The sequence below is a fragment of the Lagopus leucura genome, unplaced genomic scaffold (assembly GCF_019238085.1).
Source record: "Lagopus leucura isolate 7727_CA_CO unplaced genomic scaffold, USGS_WTPT01 Super-Scaffold_100009, whole genome shotgun sequence".
NCBI lineage: Eukaryota > Metazoa > Chordata > Aves > Galliformes > Phasianidae > Lagopus > Lagopus leucura.
Genome location: NW_024962266.1, coordinates 22229421 through 22255474, shown reverse-complemented (window position 1 = coordinate 22255474; position 26054 = coordinate 22229421). Strand labels below are relative to the sequence as shown.

Below are 26054 nucleotides of genomic sequence, written 5' to 3'. Positions count from 1 at the left end.
TTATGCAAATGTGAACAGCACTGAAAATTATGCTCAGTGTTGAAAGCATAGAATGCTGTATAACACAAGGAATAAAATTAATGTGCATGCATGGAGTATTCAGTTGGTGACATACATAAATCCACTGAATATGCAGCAGTCAGTGACGCACATTATAAAGTTACATTAGTCTGTTTAACAACAATACCTTTTTTCTTAGAAGGTCTTTAATATTTTTAGTGTGCTATACTCATATTGCAGAGAAACCTTCATGCTTTGGTTGGAGTCAGCAGATAATTATGAACCCTGGAATGAAAATGGGCTCCCCTGAATATGGTAGGGGCGTTGCCTTTGAGATGAGCTGAGGTAGTTCTGCTTTCCAGATGTTTTTATGAAGTTGGTGAAATGCAGTCTAGCTGCAGTATGCCAGCACCTGATGATAGTTTTTCAGACTCCAGTATGTTTAATCCATTGTCTGCTTATCCACAGAGGCCTGCTTTTATAGCTGTTGCCATTATGATTAAATTAACGTGATATTTCTTTTACAAAACCATATGTCCTTAAGCATTGCCTGTGCAGATCCATTCTCTTAGGATATGTATGCATTCAGTTCCACAATCTGAGAACCCTTTAGGAGGAAGTGTCCATTTCAGCCTTCACATGGAGTACAATTTAGTAATGGAATAACATCACATGCTACGTTATCAGATCTGTGTTACAACATTGACTGCTAAAGTGCCTGTCTTTCTTAAAGATGATTCAACATAATTGTCGAGGACAAAACGTATGTGAAAAATGGTGTAATTTTGGCAGTTTGACTGTTATTTTCTTCAGGTAGCTTTTCTTGCCTAATACACGTATTTAACATGTGTCATTTGCTTTTTTTTTTTTTTTTTGTACGTGCATATTATTGGCAATGAAAACTTACAGCATATTAGTGTGACAGTTTAGTTTACTTTTTCTCTCTGTAAGGTTTGCAAGGTAGGGTATGTCCTTTAGTATTTGTATGCAACTTTTTCTGCACCTTTATTCCATCTGCCAGCCTCTTGGCACTTGCAAGTTTTCTGTCTTTACAGATCTCTTACTTCATTTTATTTTTTGTATTTTTGGAGTATTTTTAATTTTTTCTTATTTTTGGGGGTGCTTCAGCCAGTTCAGATGCCAGAAATATAAACTAGTAATTTATTTACTGTTGGATAGCATTTTTTTTCCCCATTTTCCTGATTTGTGTCCTTTTCTTTTTTTTTTTTTCTTTCCAGTATTTCTGTATTGATGTACATTTCTAGAGTAGTGGGAAATACTTTTTTAGAAATCTTACCCCTTTGTGGCATTGTGTTTGATCTTAGCAGGGTTCTTTCCATGCAGATAAATCTCTCTCCTCCAGAGGGACAGCAGAGTTACTGAACAAGACCCTGTGGCGTTCATTGGAGAGGGGGAAAAAAAGTCCATCTTCTGAGATACATTTTAAATATATTGCACTTGTTAGCACAGTTACGATGGTGAGCGTTGCTTTGAATTTGCTGCTCTTCTTGTTGCACTGGGCTTAAATGTTGATCCTGCTGTTGCTGAAGTCAGGGGCAAAGTTCCCATTGATTTCATCAAGCCAAGGGACTGGCCCATGGGGCACCTCTTCCAGCAAGAAGGCAGTGAATTCTGAATTGATACAGTAAGCTTCCCATGACTTTGGGAGTAATAGGAAACAGTACCAAGCCTGTTCTACAGAGAGGTAAACTGAGACGTGGACAGATTAAATTTCTTGCTGTGACACTGCTAGAAATAGAAAAAGAAAGACATAAGATTTCTGTGGCTGTGGCTGTCTGTCACGTCATTCCTGTTACCATAGGGGTTTCATATCAGGAATCATTATTTTTTAATAAATGAAAGACGTTCAAAGAAGAAGTGATCTGTCAGAACCATAAATATAAAAAATATTTGCTGTAACTTTATGTTTTATTTCAAATAACTTAAAATTAATGAACAAATAAAAGATGAAACAATTTCTAGCAGGAAGGAATCCGATTTTTGATCAAATAGGGGACACTCTCTAGAACTTAGTTAATATAGCAACCCAAAATCTCACATAGCGACATTCCATATCTCAGTTATAAGTAGCTGTTGTGTTCATTTTTACTGGTAACTTTTTGTGATTAAAACAAAAATAGCCGATTTATACCTGTAGAGTGACTTTCCTGTGCACAGGCTGCTCACTCTGAATGAAGGTGTCTCACAAAACATATACAAAGCACAACAAAACTTTGAATTATCTCAAAGAATTACAAAGAATCTCAACAACAGCGAATGAAAGAAGGAAAAGGTGTTCATGTTGTGCTTATTACTAGTTCCATTTCTGTCTATTATGAAATGTAAATAAAATGTGGACTTATGAAAAGCTTCTTAGAATCCTCTTAGTATAGCAATTCCTCCAGTAGAGGCAGCTTGCCTTATGGTTTTATACTTCTTTTTTTTTTTTCTTTTCTTTTTTACCAAGTAGCTGGTAGCCAAACCATTCTATTTTCCTGTTTAAGGTTTTATACAAGTACTTACTCTTGAAAGATGCTGTAATAAAATATTTCTTCAGGCTATAGCCCACAATAATAATTAAGGCAGGCTTCCTTTTAAAGGAAAATGGAAGTTTGCTTGAATTTGCTTGAATATGGGCTGTAAAATTATGGCTATATAAAATTTTACAGTAGCTTTGTCCAATGTTCAGTGAATTTAATGGGACTTATGTGATATTCTTCAGATCCATATGGGTAACAGACACAGTTTATGTAACACCATATGAAAGAAGTAAAAATCTGAAAAACTAAGAAGAAAACAGCTAAGCCCAACAAATTCTCCTAATAAAGGAGAGAGTTATGTTCACAGGATTATTTTTTTTTAATGATGAGGAGGCAGTAAGCTTTATTAAGGTTTTCGTGTTACAGAGAGAGCCTCCACTTAATCAGATTTTATGAAACCTGAATTTTGGATGTAACAGTCTGGTCGATACATATTTTTGGTATTTTCCACTTTTACATTATTTTCTGAAAGCAAATTCTATCTTGTTTTCCAGTGCAGCGAGTTCTATCAGTGATTGGAATAGCTCGGTCATGCACTGCCCTATCATGGGTACTGAGCAAGTGCGGGCCCAGCAGGGTGAAGTTAATCAGCATGTGAACAAGGCTTTCTGTGTGCAGAGGCTTTACAGGTGTCTGCAGTGCATTCCAGGGATCAGGAGCATAGACAGATGCAGGACAAATATTAACTGTGGTTCTGCTGCCCAGGGCCAGCATTTGGATCCAGTTGGATTTACTAGTTGCACTTGTGTCAGATCCCTGCTGATTATGGTAGAGTCATTTTCCTTGCTGTTGCTTGACAGAGCCTGGTTATCAGGGGGCTTATCAGCTCAAATGTGCACAGTGCCAGCCTAAGGACGGTGCTCAAGTTCTTGTCCTGCATTTGTCTTAAGTCTGAAGCACTGAGAACATTTAGGAAGGGATGCTGGGTAGCCCTGTGGGAGTCAGCCCAGCATATTCAGCACTGAGCAAGACTACGAAGCACAACGACACTTAAGCAGATTTGTGTTGGAGACTATAGTGGCTTTATGCTGCATTTCTCAGTACCTGCATTATCATCCCTTTTTACTACTCTAATGCAATATCTCTACTCCCTGTATCTGGATAATGGAAAGTTTATGATGTTGCAGCAGTGGGTCATTGCCTTACCACAAAGCAGTATTTACCTGGATAGACTGTTCGGGCTAAGTAGACTTTATTATTATAGAGTTTGATTTCTACAGCACTTATGAAGTTTCTTGGCTTATGCTGAAATTGGAACTCTCAAAATCACTTTTGCTCATCAAGTTACTTTAAACAATCAAGCTCAGTCTGGCCAGCAGGAGCAGGATATGGTTTAGGAGGTATTCCCTTCTCTGATACCTCCCTTCTCTACTGCTCCAGGTCTTTTTCAGCCAAAGGGAAAGGGAAGTTTTCATGTGAAAGAAAATGTTTTATTTTGCTCCTAAATTAGGCTGGTGCTTGGTTTATATGCTGTGCATACTTTTATAATAATACTGGATATATTTCCTGTTTCCTTCTTCTATCTCTATTCCTAACCGTAGTCTTGGGAGGTAGGCTATGGGTGGGCAGAAATCAAATTTAAAAGGTAGGGTAAGAAGAATTGAGGAAAAGAAGAGTCCCCACAAAGCTGGAGAAGTTTCAGTATTAGGCAAAATGGATTTTTTTCAACCCTAATTACTGTTATTATAGTACCTAATATTAATGTTCAAACAGCACTTGGAGACTGTTGTGTGCTACGTACCATAGATAAGCTGTTATTATTACTACCTTCTAGGTCCATCTTGGCAGTGGAATTTGGGTAGATGAGGAGAAATGGCACCAGCTGCAAGTAACACAAGGAGATTCAAAGTATACAAAAAATCTAGCGGTTATGATTTGGGGAACAGATGTTCTCAAGAACAGAAGTGTCACAGGAGTTGCAACCAAAAAAAAGAAAGATGCCGTTCCCAAGCCACCTCTCTCACCTCACAAATTAAGCATTGTCAGAGGTAGGTTATTTGAAAACTTTTGCTTCCTGCTTTGAAGTTTAACCATTAATCACTGAGTTGAAAGATGCTTCTTCTCAGCTCATGTAAAATTAACTGATTAAAAACTGTAATTAAAATTGCTATTGCATTGTTAATGCATACATATCCAGGAAAAATCAGATACATTGCAATAGCTGTGCACAGCGCAGTCCTTCACAGTCGAAGAGTTGTATGTTGACTTCAGTAAGGTTCTAGAAGATCATCATTCTGAACCACTTCCAGGACAGGACTCTTAAGCTTGGAGAATACCACATGATTCTGGAATTTGTTTGTAACGTAACAATCTTTCTAAATGCACTTATTGCTTTTAACAAGCCTGAGAGTAGCTTTACCACATTCTTCCATCCAGAATGTAACCAACTCTGACATGAGGCACAGAAACAGTTATAGCTGTCTGTAAAAATATGCATGCCTTCAGAGCTGAGAAATAATAGTTTTACCCTTTTAAGTGGAGAAAATGTAAATAGTAAAAATTAAATGTTGCACTTGAATTGGAATTTGAACAGGAGGTGTAAATCATTGGCAGGAAAAAATTGCAGTGACACTTTCAGTAACTGCAAGCCAGAGTCTATGCATTTAGTACTTGGAGATAGAGCAGGCCTTCTCCTTTATTTAAAATGAATAGTGAATTTCAGTCCCTTTGTATCATCATGCTTGTGTTTCGCATTCATTTCTGTCTCTCTTGGTATTTCTTCTTTTTAAGTTACAACTGAGGCAGTTCCTTGTGGAATACCTAGCAAAATTGGATTTTGGTTTTGTGTCCAGACTAAATTGCAGTAGGGCTGAAAGCAATCTCCCTATTAAAGTTTCTTCTGCAATTTGATTGAGCTTCGTTATTCTGTATTTCCTGTTCTTAGCCACTGTGTGCTCTTAACTGTGAACTGTCTTATGAGCGGTTGTAATGTGCCTTGCAAGTACCACTTTTTGGAACTAAGAAATACTATTCCTCTTTGAGTGTGTGCGTGTCTGTGTCTTTGTGTTGTGGGGAAAAGTTGGAAGCTGGTATTCCCGCTGTTGCCTTTCTTATTCCATAAGAAATGACTAAAAGATATTTTGTTTTTTGGTTTTTTTTTTTTTTTTTTTTTTCATTAACTTATCTTGAGAATAAATATAGAAATGCAAGCTGTTCCATACCGATTTTCCACTTCTGACCGGGACTTTTTGGTACAATCCTAACATACAGTGATGACATACTGACTGCGTAAGGAGTCCACTCTGTGGCTTGTCTGCTCCTAAAAAAGAATTAGTTGCCCAGTTTACAGATGTGCAAACCTGCAGTAAAAAGGGATTATTGTTCATTGCAGTGAGCCTTCTAGTTTCTTAGCTGAAGGCTGTTGCTTCTCATTGCTGCTGGCAAGGTTACTTATGTGAGAATTTGCTCTTCTGCTTCAGTCAGGGCCAGTCTGTGTTGCTTACACTGTTTAAATGATAACTTTCTCCTAACTTGTTTTGATTAGTGATTTTGGAAGTGCACTCTGACAGATAAATGGTGAGAGGCAGATTGAGCTCTTCCTTTTGTGCTCTTCCTTAACTTCATGCTCCCCAGCAATTCAGCTCTTCCCCATCTCCTCAGTTTTCTGTGTTTTTTGTCAAACTTTGGCTTCCTGCCTCCACCATCACTTGAATTCTACTGTTTACTCACGGATTTTCCATGTTTTTCTTTCCAGTGTTTCCTTCACCTTGTCTGTAACTCTTTTTTTGTTGGTCTAGAGACTGCACGATTTTCTCTTCAGCCACTTAAACTGCATGGCCAATACTTTCAGGTGGCAGCAGGCAGTGCATAAACATGTTTTTCCACATTTCCGTGTCCTTTTCATTTGTGTTAATATTCGAGATCTTGCCCCATTAAATTAACAGTGACTCCCAGAAAACTGGAAATATGAGGAATTGTTATGTAATGGAGAAATAGAGAAGACAAAAAAAAGAAGAGTAACAGTTGGACAAATGCAGGAATGCAGGGAAGGTAGTTGGCCACTGGCTTTGTTCATGTATCACAGAAAGATATAAAGTTCCTTGTTAGACTTCAGTTTGAGTAGACCTTTGAGTTCAGGTCTACCTGACTCTTTGCTTATGTCAGAAATAAGAAGGTATGTATACTTCTCTAAAGTCAAAAGGCAAAGAAGCAGCAGAACCCTCGGATCAATTTTTGGAGCCCCTGAGCCACCATCTAAACTACTAAACTACTGTTTCTGCAGCCTCTCAGAAATGGAAGAGAAAGGAGATGAAGAACTGTGACAATCCATAGTCATGGATTGCCTGGGTCATACTGACTTTAAGAACTAAAGCTGATGTATTAGTTGTATCAAGTAATTCTTTTTTGTGGCTGTAGCCGGTGTTGTACTGGAAGTTCACCATACTAGGTGTATCTGCTGCAACCTTTTCGGCCACATTTATGAGGTTGCAGCAACACAAGTTTGTCCTGTAAGCGTGCTGGGTTTCTTTGGGTTCTCAGTGAAATGCCTCTTCCTAGGCGTCATCTTCAAATCATAGTTTCCTTATGATTGGCATTTCAGCTATTAGGTTTCATGCTGGTTAATTCTATTTTATATTCAGTGTATATCTTACAACTTCAAATTCGTATTGTTTTGGATGCTCTCATCATTCTGTGGACACAGAGTAGTATATTTAAAATGGATGTCTGAGTAACAAACAGCATTAGCTCTTAATGAGTCTGGTATCTCAGGCTTCTTTAAAAATTTTCTACTGTGTGGTATGTAACAAAGAAATTATTAAAAGTATGATGCATGAGCACTGCTATAAACCTTGTTAACATGAAATAGCCTTTTATAAAACTTCTGAGAGGTTTCAAAGTGAACTACAAAGCATGCATAGTACTTAATTTTCATAACTTTTTAATGTAATGCATTATAAATGCTATAAACCACGTTAATTAAGTGATAATCTCTATGGCTTTCTGTATATAAAGCAATAAACGGACACTGGAATAGGCAAAGCAGAGCTGAGTTTGTTTAATCAGTCTGGGAAGCTGTTTATTGCTAGTAGCCTACTCAACAAAACACATTGTTCAGGTTATGAAAACAAAAAGAAAAGCTTGCCTGTGTCTAAGGAGTTGGGTGTGTTGTGTCAGTTTCAGTAACTTGTGCTGAGTCCTGGTACTGAACTGCCAACACCATAAACAGGGTTGTCTCTACTCTCGTTGTCTTCATTGCTTTGCAGTTATTACTGTTGCTTGCTTTCTGTGTAACAGTTGAGAACACGAAATGCGTTGTGCAAACCTGTGAGAACATAGCTCTTTCCCTGGCTAATCTACTAATAAAAGCAAAGTATGCCCCAAGGCAGGGCACACCATGAAGGTGCAGATGCTAATGTATGATGTACAGATTTTAAAAAATAATAATAATAATTAAAAGATCAATGGATGCCTTATCCTACTGGTTACTGCTTCTCTTTCTAACCATTATAATTTACTGAATGTTTTGAAGATGCGATGATAGAAGTGACAGGAAACTGTAAATAACAGTTGTGAAACCATTCATGTGAGAGAAGATACGAAATCTACTCTGGAGATACGAAAAAATACCAGAGTTAGGTGGGCAAGACTGACAAGGAAGGTTGGAATTAGCCCTGTTTCTGTATAGAAAGCCTCTTAATGCTGTCGTGGTGTAACTAGAAGGTTGTCATGCCAAAGATTCAATCCTGGTGAAAAAAATCTTTAACAAAATACCCAGTGAATCAATGAGAGCTTCTGTTGTTTTGCAACAGATACTCTATGGTGATGTCTCTTGAGCAGTTAGCCCCAAACAGGGCTATATTCTCTTCTAAAAATAGACTAATGACGCTTTCCTTTTTTTTTCTTTTCTTTTCTCCCCAGAATGTTTGTATGATAGAATAGCACAAGAAACTGTGGACGAAACTGAAATTGCACAGAGACTCTCCAAAGTCAACAAGTACATCTGTGAAAAAATCATGGATATCAATAAGTCATGTAAAAATGAAGAAAGGAGGGAAAGTGCAAAGTTCAATTTGCAATAAATTTTGGATTTTTAATAAAATATTAGTGTTTTACATAAGTGTCGTTTTTTATTATTACTTGTGTGGCATTTTTGCTGATGGGAGAAGCTGCCCTGAGACGTTACTTTCATTCTATAATGGATTCATTTTTTGAGCCGTTCTGTCAGAAAGCCTTACGATAGTGCAGTCTGTTTTTAAGTCATGTCATATCAATTGTAAGTCCATTCACAATGAAGCAGTGAATTTTCAGAGGTTTTCCAACCAGTTGCAGTGGGATACCCACACTTCTGTATATAGGCTGTAATCCTACAAACACAAACCCATCTTGCACATATTTTGTTTTATTGGAGTTAGTGCATCTAGGCTGCAGGAAAAATCTGTTCAAAAGGAAGAACTCCATAAAATTCACTTTGCTATAGAAAAGGATCTTATTGTATTTTACAACGTGTTTTTCTGAACTGAAATTTTAATCGCTTGTTTTTATAAATATTTGGTCAAAAACAGAGGAAGAATGCTTCTTTCTCACTTCATATCACGTAGTCGGATCACTACTGCCAATGTAATTTAAAAAAAAAAATCCAAAGTTGTAAAATCATGGTAATTTATTTTTTAAAAATATGTAAATATATACTCATATATATATATGTATATATATATAAAAGCCGTTCTTTTTCAGGAACCAAGGAGACTTTCAGATTTCTGGTTTTGGTACAAAGCTCTCAAGTATGTCCATGTTATTGTTCTTGATACAACATTTGTATTTTCAGAAGATTTTTTAAGTGGCTACACTATGGCAAGATTCTGTATAATAGAAAATCTAATGCCATTTCCCTGTGAGTCTGTAATTTAACCAAGTTATTTTAGCACAAATTTGAATTAGAAATAAATATACATTTTTAACCCTGAAGTTAGTCTTGCAACGCAAAGATATGAGATGTAATTTGTTGTGTGTCTGAATTATATCTTGCTGTCTGTAACTGGAAGAAAATAGCCTTAATTCTCGTTTCGTGAAGGATGAAACATTTTTTGAGCATAAGATAACTTAGGACCTGTACCGATCAGTCTTGAGGATATGTCATATTTGTGATGTTAGTTAACCATGATTACCTGCCTTTCAGCTTGTCTGTTCTGAGTGTCACCATTTGGTTCTTTTCCACCATGGCAACTTTCCTGATGTAAATTTGAGACATGTCATCTCTTCTCATCCTCCTTTAGCACCAGCAGACCATGACGTGGAGCCTGTTGCAGTGTCCTGTGTGCACAGATAATGAGTGAGGGGCAATGTCAGGATTCCTTCTAGAGCTGGGATAGAGGGAAGGGATGGGGCATGCAGTGTGCTGGAGGTGAGATGGGGGAAATGTCACTTTGTCTGTTTCTGTAGGCCACGTGTGCTTAAACAGTGTCTTAATTTAGGGCATAAGTATTTGGTTTTTGCTTTCCAAGGTACAATTTTGTGATTGATTTAAGCCAATCTGAGTATGTCATGCTGCCAAAAGAGTACTTTCTCTGTCCATAACTCTGCATTCCAACCTCTTCTTCCCTTAAACCAGAACAAGTCTGTCAGATCCCACCAATTTCCAAATCTCTTTTCATAGGGGCTGGTACCTCTAGGATGGAGCTGGGGAGAATTTGTAGCAAGGGCAAGAGAAAAAGTGTCTTTTTACGGTGGTTAATGCTTAGTCTAAAATTGCTTTTACCAGCCTTGCTTATCTCCTGTTAATCTCAAAGTGTTCTTAGGTAGTGTTTAATGAAGTGCATAAATGTTTATGCTTCCTAATTTGGGATGCTAAATAGCAAATTAGTGTTTATAATGTCAGTGCATGTATCCTTTTATTAATTAAGGAACAGAATAGAAGAAACACTTAAACGTCAAGCTTCCACTTTTCAAGCAGACTTGTGGTTGTACAATTTTTTTTTTTAAGTGATACTAAGAAAATCCACTCATTTGGGGGGAAAATGTCCACAATTTCCTCAGTCTTTTATGGCTTTAGTACTAATGTGTTCTCATTGTAGCAACTCCAATGAGGAGATCATGCTACGTTTCTTAGAAGATAAGTCTATTTGAGACAGCACTTTCTGAAACCTGGGAAAAGTAGATTAAAATTTAATTAGAGTAAGGAGTCTAGCTGCCCCTAAAATGCAAAGATTCTATCTTTAAAATCAGCATCAATCTTTCTCATCTTTCTTCTTGACAGACTTGTCCCATCAGGTGTTAATGCTGTAGAAGAATTCCCACGTACTCTATTGGGAAAGGTATCTGGGAAGTCTTTGTATATTTCTTCTGAAGTTTCTTCCACCCTAGGTCCAGCAGGCAATTTTTAGAAGAGTTGAACAGGAGTGTGTTAGGGTAACACAGAAAGGTTCACTTTCCCACATCAAGAAGTGTTGTGGAGGCTAATTGCTTCGGACTGGGCAACTGGCATTTAGCGTGAGCACTGCTTGGAGTTAAAGTAAAGGAACAGGTGCTAAAGATAATATGCTCATTTGTTGTGTTTTAAATCACGTTTGTATTTCTGGAAATTAGCTTTTGCTAATCATGAGCCAGTTTTTCATTCACTGTAGTTATAAAGCAGTTTGTGGAGATCTCTGTAATGGTTAGCAGGTGTGTATGAATAACATCTTTGTACTTCAGTTTGGCCCTCTTTTCCCTCCCCATGAACCCATACAAAAACCATAGAAGCCTTTATCAGTGTCTCTGTTTCAAGTAAGGAAGTAGGGTTTGGTTGTCATTTGTTCCACAATTACCCAAGAAAAAAACAGATGTTTTAAGAGGGTGTGCTTTTCTGAATTGAAATATCGATTGATAAATTAGCTGTGAATTTAATGTCGCTATTTTATTCTGCCTTTCTGACAAATGTTGTTCTTATTGGTACATTAATTCTTTGGGAATTGTGTCTGCTTGTACACCGTTTTGCTTTGCTCATAGGGCATCTGCTGGGAATCTACTAGGAAACATTATGCCACAGCAGTGCCTACTAACTTTTTATTTCATGTGAAACAGGGCTGAATTGTGGCATAACATGAAAGAGGATTTCTCTTGCCCTGTAATACTCCTGGTTCATCATTCTTAGGTTTGTGCTGTGTTATTGCTTCATGCTGTAAACCTGAATTTGTAAGCATCAGGAAAACACAGACTTAAGAGTAAGTGACTTCTGTCCTGATCAGTGCATGCTGCTTCCTTCTTTTTTCATCAAAATAGAAAGAAGATATTACTGTTCTATGAATGATCTGAGTCCTTTGTTGCCACACAGTGTTGCTGCAATTTGTAATATGTATATTCATGACCTGATCCATATTAAAAAGCCTCTGTCACTCCTGCAAGGAAGCTGGACTAGAGTTAAAAATGGCTTGATTTTCCATTAATGATTTTATAAGGGAAATGAGCTACTATATTAAAGGGAAGAATCCTAACAGAGATTTTAATACCTTGGTCAAGATGCCTACCCACTCAATAAAAAAGAAAGCTAGTATTTGTTAAAGAGAGAAGTCATCCTGTTTGGCTGTGCGAAGGGTCTGGATTTAGTGATGCTTCGTAGAGGTAGAAGCGCAACTGTGGATTGTTTGGATTTTTATTTTTTAAACACATCCAGACTAACGTTCTTATTTATTTAGTCCTGTCGAATTTCAGCTATCAGCAGGAGGAATTTGAGATTGCACGTGGGTAGCTGTTGAGCATGGCTGTCAGATCAGGCACGATCTCCCTGCGGGAGGTGACTTCTGCGTGCCGTACCTTTGATGTCGTATCTGATAGATCGCTGCGCTGCGGCTTTGTTGTCTTAAGTGTAGATTATTGTTCTCTTGGAAGTTTTAAGTAGCAATAAATTGAACTTTATTTGGTTTTAGTGAAATTGCAGAGATAATTCAGCTTCACGCTTCCTGAATTTGTAGACTTTAAAAAACTAAAGCTGAGTGCAGTTCATTGTTAAAATAATACTATCTTGATGCAAAACCTCAAAGGAATGAGAGCGTTTGGAATTAGGACAGCTTATTAGCTGTAGCCTGGCTGTGTGCTAACCTCATTCGTGTCGCTTGAGAGCCCCAAACTTGGCTGGTTTCTGGAAGAGAAGGCAAGGTTGTGTCATACGGACACAGGAGTGATGCTGGGGATTATATTCCAGTGTTCCATCTTTTGGTATGAGAACTTTCAGGAAGACATAAAGATGAAATTTCTGCTTCCTCAAAATGAGGTGGTAGTTTTCTTGAAAATATTTGTCGTTAAGTGCATGCCTTTAGTCCTGGATTGATGAAGTCATAACATCAATTGCTTTCACTTTATTGATGTCATTTTTTTCATCGTAACAGTGTGGGATGGTGAAGTGATTCATAGAACACTGGGGCAATAAAAATGCTATGAAGTACAATTATTGCATGTTTCATGCTCAGTAGCTAATTTTTAATTTCACCATCTTGGACACTTTTTCATCCCCTCAGGCTTCCTAAATAGGAAATGAGAATCATTTGGACTTGGAAAACAGGAACAGTAATTCAAAAAGGAATTAATTTACTTGACTGTTCATTTGCTTTACTTTTGCAATTATTTCCACTGTTGCGTTTGAACAATAACTTTCTCTCTCTGCATCAGATACCACTTGTTCAGTCCTGTAGGGAAATAACAGTTCCGCAGTTGTGACATCAGTTGTTGATCCAAAAGTTGAAAATACCTCACTTATGACGTTAGAAGTTGCATTAATGGCAGGGCCAATGCAGAGGTAAAAGCAACTCTGGGAGGAGAGGAAGAAGCTGAGCCTTAAAGGATTTTTTTTTCTCTGCTGCCTGATAAGTAGACATCTTCTTTCTGTGAAAGGAATTGTTTCCTCCCCATTTTGCAGCACAGCAACTTGAGTTGATAATAAAACCTAAAAGGAAGTAAACTCCTTGTTAGTATTTACACCTATTTTTAATGAATCGGGCTTACCTACTTCAATATGAATTTTTTTTCTTTAGTGACTTGGAATTTCTGAGTCACAGAAAATTTACTGAACACCTAAAAGATGCTTTCATTATAGCACAAGAATTGCAAAAAGCTCTGTGAAACGTAAGATAAGAAACTATGCTTGCTGGGGCTTGCATATCCTTTACAGTCATCATGAGCTTTCTTACTTTTGAGATGGAGAAAACATCCCAAAAGTCCCACTTTCCTGAGATAGACTAATTATCAGAAGAATTGGCTGCGAAAACCCTTTGGTACAGTCAGAATGAACCTGCACTGGGATAACAGCACAGGGAACATGCCTTGATATGGCCATATCACACTGCCACATGGCACACAGAGGGATGAAAGCCATAACATGAGAGCGTTTCATAGTCTTTCCTTTATAGTTGAATATATCTTTAAATAATTCCCAAATATTTAGTAAGAAATAATCTTACTAAATTGCAGCATAGTTAAATTATAACTTGTATTTTCACATGTTTTCAATTTTTCTTGTATTAACTGAATAGAAGTTTAATGGGACACACCTTTCTTGATGTTTAATTTGAGACATCAGCCCTCTGGTAATTGAAAATAGTTCACTGGACTTTTTGAATCTGTGAACCACACATGCCAAATTCTCCCCTTTCCATACAGAGTCATCTGCAGGTTTTATGGGAGTTCCTTTTAAAAAGTAATTCTCAAAGTAATTAGGCCTGCATTACATGTGGATGGGCAAAGCATCAACCTCTAACTAGCTTTGCATTTCCATTTTTTAAAGTGCCTTTAATTATGAAATGCAAAAAACAAACAAACAAACAAAAAACCCAAAACTTTTGAAATTTCGCATTTTTACTGAATTGTTTGTCAATGTGCTTTGGCACTTGCTGGTTCTTTGCAATTCCAAGAATGCTTTAATTCTTCCAGACCAGTGTATACTCACTTAAGTTCTCCATTTCACTGCATATTCTGACAGGAAGAAGCAATCAGGGATGTAGGAATTTGGGACTAAGCAGAGGTGAAGGCTGTAGCATCTGTGCTTTGGAGCGCAGTGCAAGGAGTTGCCCTCCTTTCTGGAGTAAGGTCAGACAATTGATGGGATGGCTGTTCTGCAGGTACATAGGGAAGATTATTTATCACAGCATTGGTAAATATGTACAAATTCCACTCTGTGGCTTTCCTAAATTTAAAATGAAATGGATTCCCTCTAGCAGGACCCATGGCTGGTGGAACAGGGCACCTTGCAGCAGGTTGTGCTTTGCACCTTCCCACAGAGAATTAATACACGTGGTTTAGGTGAAGTCAGCAGCCAAAGAGCAAAATCTCAAGCAGATTGACTGGCGTTTAAGGTTACAATCAGTGAGAATTTTCATTAATTATAAAAGTTCAATCACTTGCATACCAGGAATTTAACCTTTAACAAGTAGAGTAATCAGCCTTTCTCTTCTGCAGTCAGGACCTCTGTCTTACGCAGTTATGTAGCTGTATGTGTACAGATGTAATATACTCTGTACATTACTCTGTATAACTCTGTGCCATGTGTAGTGGAAATGCTGAGTTACAGCTTGAAGCAGTGATTGAGGACCTGGTGAGAAGGCAGGGCCAACACAGGTGCATGTAATGTGCCTGAGTGACCAAAGGGGTGGAGCCAGGATACATCCCAGACCTCATTTAAGTGTTGACAGAGGAGGTGGGGGTGTCTTGCTGGCCATTCCTGTGCACCTGTGGCCTTCGGAAGGTAAGCAGTTTCTTTGCTTTGTTTCTGTTCCTGCAACTGTTGTGTTTGTGCAAGTCCTCACTTTCTGTAGCCTGGGTCTTTGCTACTTTGTCATTACTTTCCATCCTGTTGCAGAGTACACAATTGCATAAATTGATAGTTTTCTGATGTTGGCCAGTCCTGTCTGTTTCCTGGGTGTTTCTTTTCTGTTACTTTTGCAAGGGGGAGATGGTCTGAAGCCCTTGCCTTAAAAGGAAGGGGTCAGAAGCACCTCGCAATCCATGCCTTGCAGGGTTTTGAAGTGAAATACCTACTTGCTGTTTTTGGAGATAAATTACACAGAGCTAGAGCCTTTCCTTGAAAGATCCGGTGTTCTTCCTGTTGCTGTAAGGCACACTTTGCAGTTCAGGGGCTAAATGTAGCAGCGTTTTCTTTTTCTTGCTGTGCTGAAGCAGATCTTGTATGTAACAAAGAATATTTTACTCTTATATGGAGACCTCAAAGTTGCAAGATGGAATTTCCTGTAAATACAAGCTTTCATCAGTATTTGAAATTGTTCCTTAAAACAGAGTTTTCCCTGGTTCTTTTTCATAGACATGGATAGCCTGCAAGCTTCTCACCTAACTGCAGTACTTCAGCTTGGATTGTCATTTCCGTGCTATGAGCAATGGAAAGCATTTTGCACTTTGGCAGATTATACTGATTTATGACTTTAAATTGCCTTATGGTACTCCCTTTTCCCATTTACTGTACAAAAAGCAGCCACCTGTTGACCTCAGGAAGCAAGACCTATTTGAGGATTCTGTGACCAAAGCAGAGTTGTTGAGAATGTCCCTCTTAGCTGTTGAGTTCTGTTCCATGTGCTGCGTGGAAGCAGTGTGGCAGTGGTCTGGCTGCTTGGTGGGCCATTCAATGGAGCAGTGTGGTCCCCACCAGAAAACTTCACTCTTTTCCTTCAGAGAGAAGCATTTGCTGGGCTGCAGCATGCTGCTTAGGGCAAGAAGCAGCCTTGAAGATGCATCAAAATGTTAAATCCATCTTTTCCACTAGTAGTTTATTCCAGCCAGCAGGTAGACAGCTTGCTATTTGACTTCTGCCTTGTTTTTGTGTATGTTTTTCTGGCTTAATTTCCAGTCCCTTGTTCTAAATTTGTCTTAATATACTTTTGACTCACCTCATGCACTTCTTAATAGACCGAGTTTCTTCATTCTTCCACTGCCCTGCGCTTCTTGAGTGGCAGCTCATTTTTGTGATACATTTTCTCTATGACTACCCAAATTCATTTTAGTTTTGTGGAAGTGCTACCTACAGAAGAGTTGTTGACATTCTCCTGAATACTGTATTTGGTTTAATTAACATGTACAGTCTCATGCTTTAGGACACGTCAGTTTGTATTAGAATGTCATATGAGCCAGTTGTAATTTAATTTTGTGGGGCAAATGTAATTTGCCTCTGTAGAAGGGAGGGGGGAAGGTACTTAATTTGTTCCTGATAAACTGATGCTGCAATGTAATTCTCTTCTATTTTTTTTTTTAACTGTGTAGCTAAGTATAGCTCTGTTACGACAATGTTGTATTTATCTCTATATGCTTTTCTCTTTGACTCAATCTTACGTGTGTGCCAACAACGAGAGCACATTGTTCCTATTTGTCCAAGTGTTTCTTCTTGTAGTCACAGCAGAGTGTTCTGCCGAGCTGGGCAGGGATGGCAATATGGGACTGGATTAAAAAGAGCAACAGGTGAGCAGTGTCTAATGCAGTGGAGATAAAATGATGAAACTAGAAGGAGAGCAGGCTGCAGTCGTCTTAGCATCATTTAATTTTGTGTCGTCGTTGGGAGAGGGGTTTGGAGATTTCTTGTTTGGTGACATATAGGAACTGCCAAGAGAAGGCAAGGAGTCCTTATTGTTTTGTTGTTACATATGCTGAGAAGGAAAGGAAGCTTTCCTTACAGAGAGACACAACTAACTGGAATCATCTCAATCAGTAGCCTTTGGCCAAAATCACACAAAGAAATTGGACCTGCCGGGAGAAGAACTTGCTATGCCTCAGTCCTTGCTGTGCAAGGACTTGCTTTGATAAATTAAAGGAATTTAATGTTACATATATTTTGTTTGATTATTTCTTTTAAATAATTAATATTCTCAGTTAACCTCAGAGACAAGATTAGGAACTGCTACATTTCTCCACTGAGATGATTTAATAAAAATTGTTCTTTGAGAATTCTGAAGGTCAAAACAGAATTAAATATGTAAACGAAGTACATCAAGGTAAAGTGAAAAAACTTGTAATTAATCCTTTTTTAAGAAGCCTTTTCCTTCCTTTGAGAATTTTGAATGTTGTCAGAAAAGGTTCTTCTGAGTTTCCTTCATCATCTCTAAATATTCTCCATTAATTAACCTGGTAATTTATAAATGCTGTGACGTTGTCGTTCAAAGGTGTTAGAAATTTTGTGTGCCACACATTTTGAAAAGAAATTGTTTCTCTTTTAAACATCTATTGATATTTGTGTATTTCCAGTGGATTTTGAAATGAATGCCATTGCCTATTCCTAGCTGACGTGCAGGTTCATCCAGGTTCCATTCACAACATATGGGCAGGACAGCATCACGGAGCCAGTCCTGTTCAAATGCTGACCCTCAGGTGATGAGCTCAAGAAAAACATGTAATGTGATGCCTGAAGTTGACTTTTTTCCTGGTGGGGGTGGGGGGGGTACTGAAGGGTGGCCTCTTCTCATGTGAGCTGGAAAGGCCTGTATAGGTTTTAACTAACTGGAAGGTTAATGATAAGACTTCTCTTCTGGAGATAAGTAGAAACTGGACTCAAAAGATTTCAACTTTGCAGTGCAGGATGCTGCCAGTTGCTTGTCCTCCTTAGAGAAGAAATTTAGTGTCTCATCATAGTCTGAGCCCTGGTGGGATTCAGAAGGTCCCCTTTCTGTAGCAACTCGGCTTGTGCCAATGCACAAAGGGCAACATGGCTCTGCAGGGGCCACCATGGGCTTGTTGCCTCAGAGGTGTCAATAGCCCTGGGATGATTTGCATGCCTTTCTGTATTAGCTTGTGTTCAGATCCTTAGTACTTCCGTGGTGTATTATCTACCCCCACGCTGTCTGCTCGTAGCATTCCAGTCACTCTGTATACGTTCAATATCAATGCTGATAATGGTCAGGTTGTTATAACCTGTGCAAAATTAACAGGGTGTCTGCACTGGATTCTTAGTGATATACAGGCTATGGAGTTTGATACTTGCACTTATGGGTGGTGGGTTTCTCTCTAGTCAGTGATTTGTGGGAGATTCCTTCAGCTCATTTCTGTGTGCATCTACCATGTTTCCCCCTCCCAACTTGAACAAGGAATTTCCCTGAAGTTGTTTTATGCTGATAGGACCTGTGCAACTGTGTTCGTTCCCTGGTCTCTAACCTGTGAAAAGGAAAAGGAAACTAACTTGATCCTACCTGTTTATGAAATCAAAGATAGGTAATCTGTGGCTGATAATTTTTTTCCCCTCTTTCAGAATTTCCCCATACACTTTGTGTGTCTTAGCTATTCAGGCAGTTCTGCAAAAGCTGGGGGCCTTCTGTTGCTGGCTAACAGGCTCATCTGGTTTGAGTCACAAACTTCAAAGTAGGATGTTTAGGCAGAAGGTTGTCCTGTTGGCCGGTATTGCCTGTGCTCTGTGTATGAGAGTTATGTGTTTGTACTTTCAGGGGCCCATGTTGGAATTACTGGAAGGATGCAATCTGAAAAGCACAATTAAAGGAACAGATATTTGTTATTGCAGGATTTTTTCTTTGTTAAATACTTGAGCAGTATTTTGGTAACCAGTGACATCCTTTGAGAGTTTCTCTGGTAACTCATTACATCTGAAAGGCTTTATAACCAAGTCATCTTTTCTTGTCAGACACATGGAGGATGAATAGATGGTTCTTGCCTGCAATTTCCTATCTCGGGGGAAGCGATGCTCAGCTGCATCACTGCTTTTAATTGCCTCCAGGCTCCTGCAGGACTCTGTCTGTCCCCTCTGGCTTGACCTACATCCTTGCAGAACCACAAATCCCTTGGCACTGGTTAGTGGAGTTTGAGCTCAGGATTGAAAGTCCTGTTGCTGTTAATCCCTGTCTCCCAAGGCTGCAAGCATGTGCCAATCTTTTTTTTTTTTTTTTTTTGTCCTTAAATTCATCTGGAGGTATTTCGCCTGTAGAAAAGATTATGATAGAAACAGTGAATGCTGACTTGAGTGTTGTGGATACTGGATGTGTCAATGTGCTGAAATCCAGAGAAGGATGTGTTTGTTTAGAGTACGGGTACTTATAAAATCAGAAATCCGTACATAATAATATGTATTTATTTTTCCCTTAAGAGAAAGAATGAATAGTGAAGTAGTGATTGCAACTGTAGCCTGGATTGCATCGCTTCAGGTCAAGTCAAAGACAAGTGTGTTACTGTATCAAATTATTCAACTTAATTTGGAAGAGCTCACCTAATGGAGAAATAAGATGATGACATCTAGGGTGAATTAATGTAAACATCAGCCTCCTATGGAAAGGAAACATTTATAAAATATAAGATCAACATGTTCATTTTGGCACTGGGAAGGACAGCAAGCACTCCTTTCCAGGAATGTCTGTTCCACCATAATTTCTTATAGTGAAACTGTTTGGCTGCACTAAAATAGGTTATCCCAAAGCCTAGACTTCTGTCAGATGCCAAGGTTTTATTGAATTTGGAGCTAGTCATTCTTTAGCACTCAATGTGTACAGACCTGTTGTTGGGTTTTGTCACGCAAGATTGAAGTGACCTCTCCCATACATTTGAAGCCCCAGTGTTACTCTTTCTACATTTAATGGTAAATAAGACTAGAATTTGTCAGGGCTTGATTTTTACCTCTCCCGTCCAGTTTCAATTTGCTCATGAGGAAATATTGTTGTCTAGTCCTAAAATGAGATTTTGCATATTTTCTTTTAATTCTTTTTGTCTCTGGAGAGATAGGTTATATATACTTTACCTTTTTTAGACTGAACTGCTTTTTACATTTCACTTGTAAGATATGCTCGCTGATTCACCTGCTTATCTCAGCTTCTTCTGTACTTGTCAGATCTTACTTGATCAGTGGTGCTTTGTGCTGAGTTTTATCTGGAGTGGTAACAGTCCCTTATGCAATGACACTATCTCTTGAGAAATACCTTTCTCTAGAAATATCTTCTGCTCTTTTCACGTCTTTGTCATGCTGAGGACTCATAATTTAGTGGTAATCAATGACTTTGCTGAGATTATCTTTTCTCTGGGTTCCCGCTGTACACATTGCCTTCATAAGTCTCTAGGAACTTGTATTTACGTTGTCAAACTTGATCTCCGCTCCATTACTCCTCTCTTGAAAGTCATGTTTTCCTCCCATCTGATACTCCTCTGCTCCTGCATCGCATTGGTGTTAACCTCCAGCGTGATACCATTAGTAGATGTTTCTCCTCCTCCTGCTAAGAGTGTGTTCTTAAACAGTGCTTATATCAAAACTGCCTCTGCTTGTATGTAAATTTCTGTCTATTCTAAAACTATTTGTAAAGGTCTGTGGGAGCCTCAATCTTACCCAGTGGGTCAGGTATTATTCTGAGCAAGAAATGAGTGAGAATGCTCAGAAATAGGGACCTGGTTACTAGCTCAGTGTCGCACCTTATGACAAAAATTAGCACTGAAGGCATAATCCTGGGTCCCTTGCTCTAAAACTCAAACAACACTGCCTTTTAATAGGAGATTATACCACATTTTCTAAAAGCCTTTGGGTATGTCAATGTGAACTTGAGGCTGAGATCTGGAAAGCCACCTGGAAGATTAGTTTAATGGGAATTTCATTTCATATCCTCTCCTGGGCGACTTTTCAAACTGAAGCCTGGATACTTTAGCCACCAATGCTTTGGATATGCTCTCGTGGGGTGCCATGTGTTTAAGTTTTGTAGGTACTGCTGTAATACCGGGTTAAGCTTCATTGTTGTTTTTACTTTATATATTTATATATATATATATGTATAATATATAAAATAATATATATATATAATATAAATGTATATGTGTATATATATATATGTGTATATATATATATATATAAATACACATATACACATATACATACTTCGGGTTAACAGGTCAGGTGAGCTGATAGCACCTAATGCCACATTCGTCTGTATTTTCTGTTTCAGTACTTATCTGTTCGTCTGTACTTCTGTTTCAATACTTATCTCAAGGACTTCAGGCAACATTCACTTGAAATTTACCAACTCTTGAGCTGTATATGTGATATATGGGGGGGAAAAAAAAAAAAACAAACCGAACACAAATATCCATGTTTCTCCCTTATGCTTCCAATTCTGTTTGTCAGTGTGGTGTTTATTGTGAAGATTAATCTCAACATGAGGGGTGATTGTGAGCTTAAGTAATAATGCAGAGTGAGATCTCCCAAGGAGCCCATCTACAGAAAGTGCATACATGGAACAAATAAATACCAAGCTTTGCATCTCAATGTGCAATGTGGCACATCCCTTGTAGTTTGGATTGGCATCATTTATTCTGCTGCATCAGCACCACCTTGGAGTGCTTCTTTTCTCAGGAATACAAAACATTTCCTTGCATAGAAGTTGCCACTCCAAGGTTTGCACACAGCTTTACCAGTCCATCTTATAAAGCCAACCTCCTGACTCTAAGCCAACCCTACAGGAGGAGAATGCACACCAACTGCAAAGTTCATCACTTCCAAAAAAATAAATTATGGAAATTATCTTTTGTGTTTATTTTGGGTACGTGGTAGGACCACCCCAGCAGTGCAGAAAGGTTGAGTACAGTGTTTATCCCTATGCAAGATAATCTTCTGGTGTTGAAGGTTGAAATTTGCAATTAAATTGCTGCAGCTTAGAAATTATAGTTTTGTGTGACTGTTTGTGTATGAGAGCTTGTGGTCTACAGTAAATGCAAGCTTAAACCTCTTCTCAGCAAGCTGAGAAAAGTCAAGATGCTTCAGGGTTTGCTGTGCACGTGGAGGGTTACTGCAGCTCCTGAGATATGGCGAGAACAGGAGTTGGCATGCTGCTGAGGGTGAGATGGGTGCCTGTGGTCAGAGTAAGTTGCTATCAGCACCCGACAGGGGAGGAGGGAACAACGGAAATGGAATATATGAACAATTTCAGTTCCCACGGTTGCATTTAAGGCTGCAGTGACCCCGAGGGAGTTTTGAAGAGCAATGATGTGCAGGCTGCACAAGGAGGTGGTGCGGTCACCGTCCCTGGAGATGTTCCAGAACTTGGGAGATGTTGCACTGAGGGATGTGGTCAGTGGGCATGGTGGGTGGGTTGGGGTTGGACTGGGTGATCTTAGAGGTCTTTTCCAACCTTAACGATTTTATGAATTTCCTATTTTACTCAGCGTATTGTTTTGCAAAGTTGTAATAATTTGCAAATGAGGTGACTGCTCTGTTTTCCACCTGGCTTTCATAGGGCTGGCATAGGGCCCATGTTATGCCATCAGTCTGGGGTCTGTCCATTTCCCTCCCCCTGCCTTGATCACTGCTTTTAGGTGCATGTCCACAGGGGCTGTGGCAACAAAAATCTAATTAAAGCTGCATGATTCCAATTACAAATGCACAATCTACCCCTAGCACTGCAATCTGAAGGCCTTGTTGCATTCCTTTCTCCTTCCTGTTGTGTCTGCTTGGCCATGGCATGGAGGCTGGCCCTCAACATACGTGCAGCGCAGAGCTGCTCTTTGCACCCATTAAAGAGTTATCTTGGTGAGTTCCAGACCCAAACTGCAGAGAAAGGGGTTCTCTGTTACTAAGGGACATGTGGTTGTGACAAGAGTTGATTGAGCTCAGAGCGGATACATGAGGTGGCCTTTGGGGAGAAGTTCCCTTTGGGAGATTTCCTAGTATGGTGTGTTTACATTGCTGTGCATTGTGAGGAGGCTTTCTTAGGAGCAGCTTTTAATCTTCTCTGATGTGGAGTGCAAACACAGTTTTGACATCAATCATGCTAACAACACGTTTGTACGCAGAATAACAGTCACCTTTTAAATAACGATGGGAATCACAAATACACGCTGACAGAAAAATATATTTAAACGTTTTCAAGTCTGTGCTGTCATAAGCAAAGCAGCCATTGTATTCCACAGAGCTGCATGCTTTAAGTGCCTTGAAGAGAAGAAAAAAAAAAAAAGAGCAAATTCTGAAGTGATTCACAGTAATAGAATAGAAAGTGTTTACATATCTCAAAACATTCTGCACAGTAATCGTGCCATCTTTTAAAATTTAATTTCAGCAAATTTGAATCCAAATGAGATGAAGTCTGAAACATAAGCTTTCATGGTAAGGTACAATTCAGCATGTAATCTTTTGCAGGTGGCTGTTATTCGTTTATTATTTGTATTTCCATATTGCTTAGCAACCCCAGTGCTGGACCAGGACTTGGGTGCTGTGAGCGCTCTGCTCGTGCTGATGGAGTGGATGGTCGATGCTTTGCAGTGTGCTGCCTTGTACCAAAGCCAAAAGTAAATGGGTGATTTCTCATCTGCTCCTCTTTGAATGAGGAAAAATGAAGGCCAGCTGAAACTCGGTTACGTGGTTATCATGTATGCAGATCTTGAGATAACCGAAAAAATGCTAATATCTACAGGCCTCTCAAGCATGCAGGCACAAATGGAGGTAGTTGATCAGACTTTGTTTGCTGATGGCTGCTGAGCAGAGTGCAGGCGGGGCTGCTTTGCTCTGAATAGCCACTCGCTGACGCAGTTGCTCATGCAAGCAAATAACTGCTCCTGCTTTGTGTGACCTTGCAGTTAAAGATGAGCAGCCTACACCACAATGTGAAATACTCACTAATAACCTCTCTGCAAGTGGCACAGCACCAGTATGTCCTTCAGATGCTATGTACGTTTGCAGATACGTATCCAAGTCCTCGTTTAACCTCTTAAGTAGAGATGCCCTGGTTCTTCAAGGGAAACAGTGTTGGTAGACAGCCATTATACCTTCATGTGAGAGCTAAGTTGTATGAAGAAGACAAGCTTTCAGTCTCAACATCCTTCCACCACTGAATTCCAAGTGAAACAGCACAGCTGTTCTTGAGTACTTCAGGGGAGGCTGCTGCTGTAAAGTGAGCAAACTGATTTAATATCAGTGGTTTCTGCTAGTCATGGCTGAGCTCTGCAGTGGCTGAGTTCATAGCCATGCTGCAGGCAGGGCTCGCTGATCTTCTGTTTTGCATCGTGGTTTTAGGAGTAGCTGCAATACTATGAGCCAGGACACGAGGCAAGTAATACCTGCAGCCTCAAGCTTCCAGAGCTGGACAGTGCTCTCAGATGTAGGGTTTGGATTTTGAGTGGTTTTGTGTGGAGCCAGGAGTTGGACTCTATGAACTTTGTGGGTCCTTACAAATCATTCTATAACCCTACTGTTCAGATGCCATGCATAGGCTATGGTGGAGCACCTCAAGATATGCAGTCCCATAAAGTTAGTGGTTTGCATGTGGTGGCTTATTTTAATAGTAGGCTTTTATTTGTGGAGATGTACCAGGGAACCATATAAAATGCCTTTGTATCAAGAGGTTAAAAAGTGACTTATGTTAATTCTGGATTCTAGTTAATTCTACAGCTGTTTTGCTGCACGTGGGAGCTAACAGACCGAAAAGGACATACCATTAACATGTCACTCTCTTGAGAGACGCAGCCATCAGCAAACCCAAGCTAGGCAGGTTTGGCTGCAGCAAATGACTGGGCAGGGGGTGGCTCCTCTGTGCTGGGCATGTGTTGGCATTAGAGATGAGATGAATCTTTCTGCGACACAATGGTGAGATCCTAGAGCTCAGAGTACCAAAGACACTGAATTTTCCTTCCTGGAGCCACGGAGAAAACTCTGGATAACACTGCCCAGAGAAGGGAGAGGCAAACATAGTAGTGTTTTGCTTTTAGTTTACTTTTGTTTTGTTTTGTTGGTTGTTTGTTTTTAAAGTTCCAGTGCGTTCCTGCTTCTGGTAGCTGGGCTACTGGTATATGTGGTGGGTATAAGAGACAAGGAGAAGCCGGGGATGCCCTCAGTTTGTTGGCTATGAAAAGGCTGCAGTGAGAAACTTCTCTGTTCTTTCTTATCTGTTTTCCTTTTGATATTAGTAGCTGACAGATTTCCACTCCTTAGCATTTGTTATCTGCTTTGTATATGCTATTTGTTATCTCCTTTGTACATGACAACAGCGTAAGGCTTTTGTTGTACGTATTTTTAATAAAAAAAAAAAGCCAAAATGTTTGAAAGCTGAAACGGATATTACTTTTCTCATGGAGCAACCAGCCTTCTTTTAGTAGCCTAAACTTTGGACAAAGTACGTTGTAAGCTCTGCAGTCAGAAGGTATTTATGTGTTTGGGGCTGGGCCTGTTATCTTGGTGATAGTTCTGCAGTTGGGTCCTGGAGACAGAGCAATAAGGAGTTATAATTGCAGGTGGTACTAAGAGTTGACGTTTGGCCTTTGGTTCAAAGCTGAGCTCTGCAAATTGCACTGTTTAGATTTGGTGTCTGGGAGGCACATCTTGATGAGCTGTGGTAGCTGCAGCCAGGGAGAGCCCTATCCATGCGTGGGACCCTGCTGTGCTGCATGCTGAGACAATATATGATAAGAGCTGCTGCACAGATCTTGTGATTTGCATGTGATGTATTGCACTGGGGACAGACAGAGGAAGTTCCTCTGCCTGGAAGCTGCCAGACAATTTTGTGTCACCATCAAAGGGATCAGCAGTGGTTTCAGCACTCCCACAGCCAAACCACCGTCAGAGTTTCTGGAGGTTTCCTGAGAGTTTTGAGAGCTTTGAAAGCAAAGACACAACCCCATTGTTTGATGCTGCAGGGAAGGGCAAACCAAACC

General features: G+C 39.4%; 2 protein-coding genes across 5 annotated transcripts in view; both read left to right on the top strand.

Annotated features, from left to right (window-relative positions):
- The window catches only part of BEND5 (BEN domain containing 5), a 29209-nt gene extending 20611 nt beyond the window's left edge, over positions 1–8598 (top strand). For all 4 annotated transcript variants that reach the window (XM_042873407.1, XM_042873406.1, XM_042873410.1 and 1 more), the window contains 2 exons: positions 4315–4528; positions 8400–8598. In XM_042873407.1, coding sequence (XP_042729341.1) covers positions 4315–4528; positions 8400–8560 — 375 coding nt within the window. In that variant the 3' untranslated portion in view covers positions 8561–8598. The remainder of the gene's footprint in view (positions 1–4314; positions 4529–8399) is intronic.
- The window catches only part of AGBL4 (AGBL carboxypeptidase 4), an 849283-nt gene that overhangs the window by 532505 nt on the left and 290724 nt on the right, over positions 1–26054 (top strand). The gene's annotated exons all lie outside the window — the stretch shown is intronic.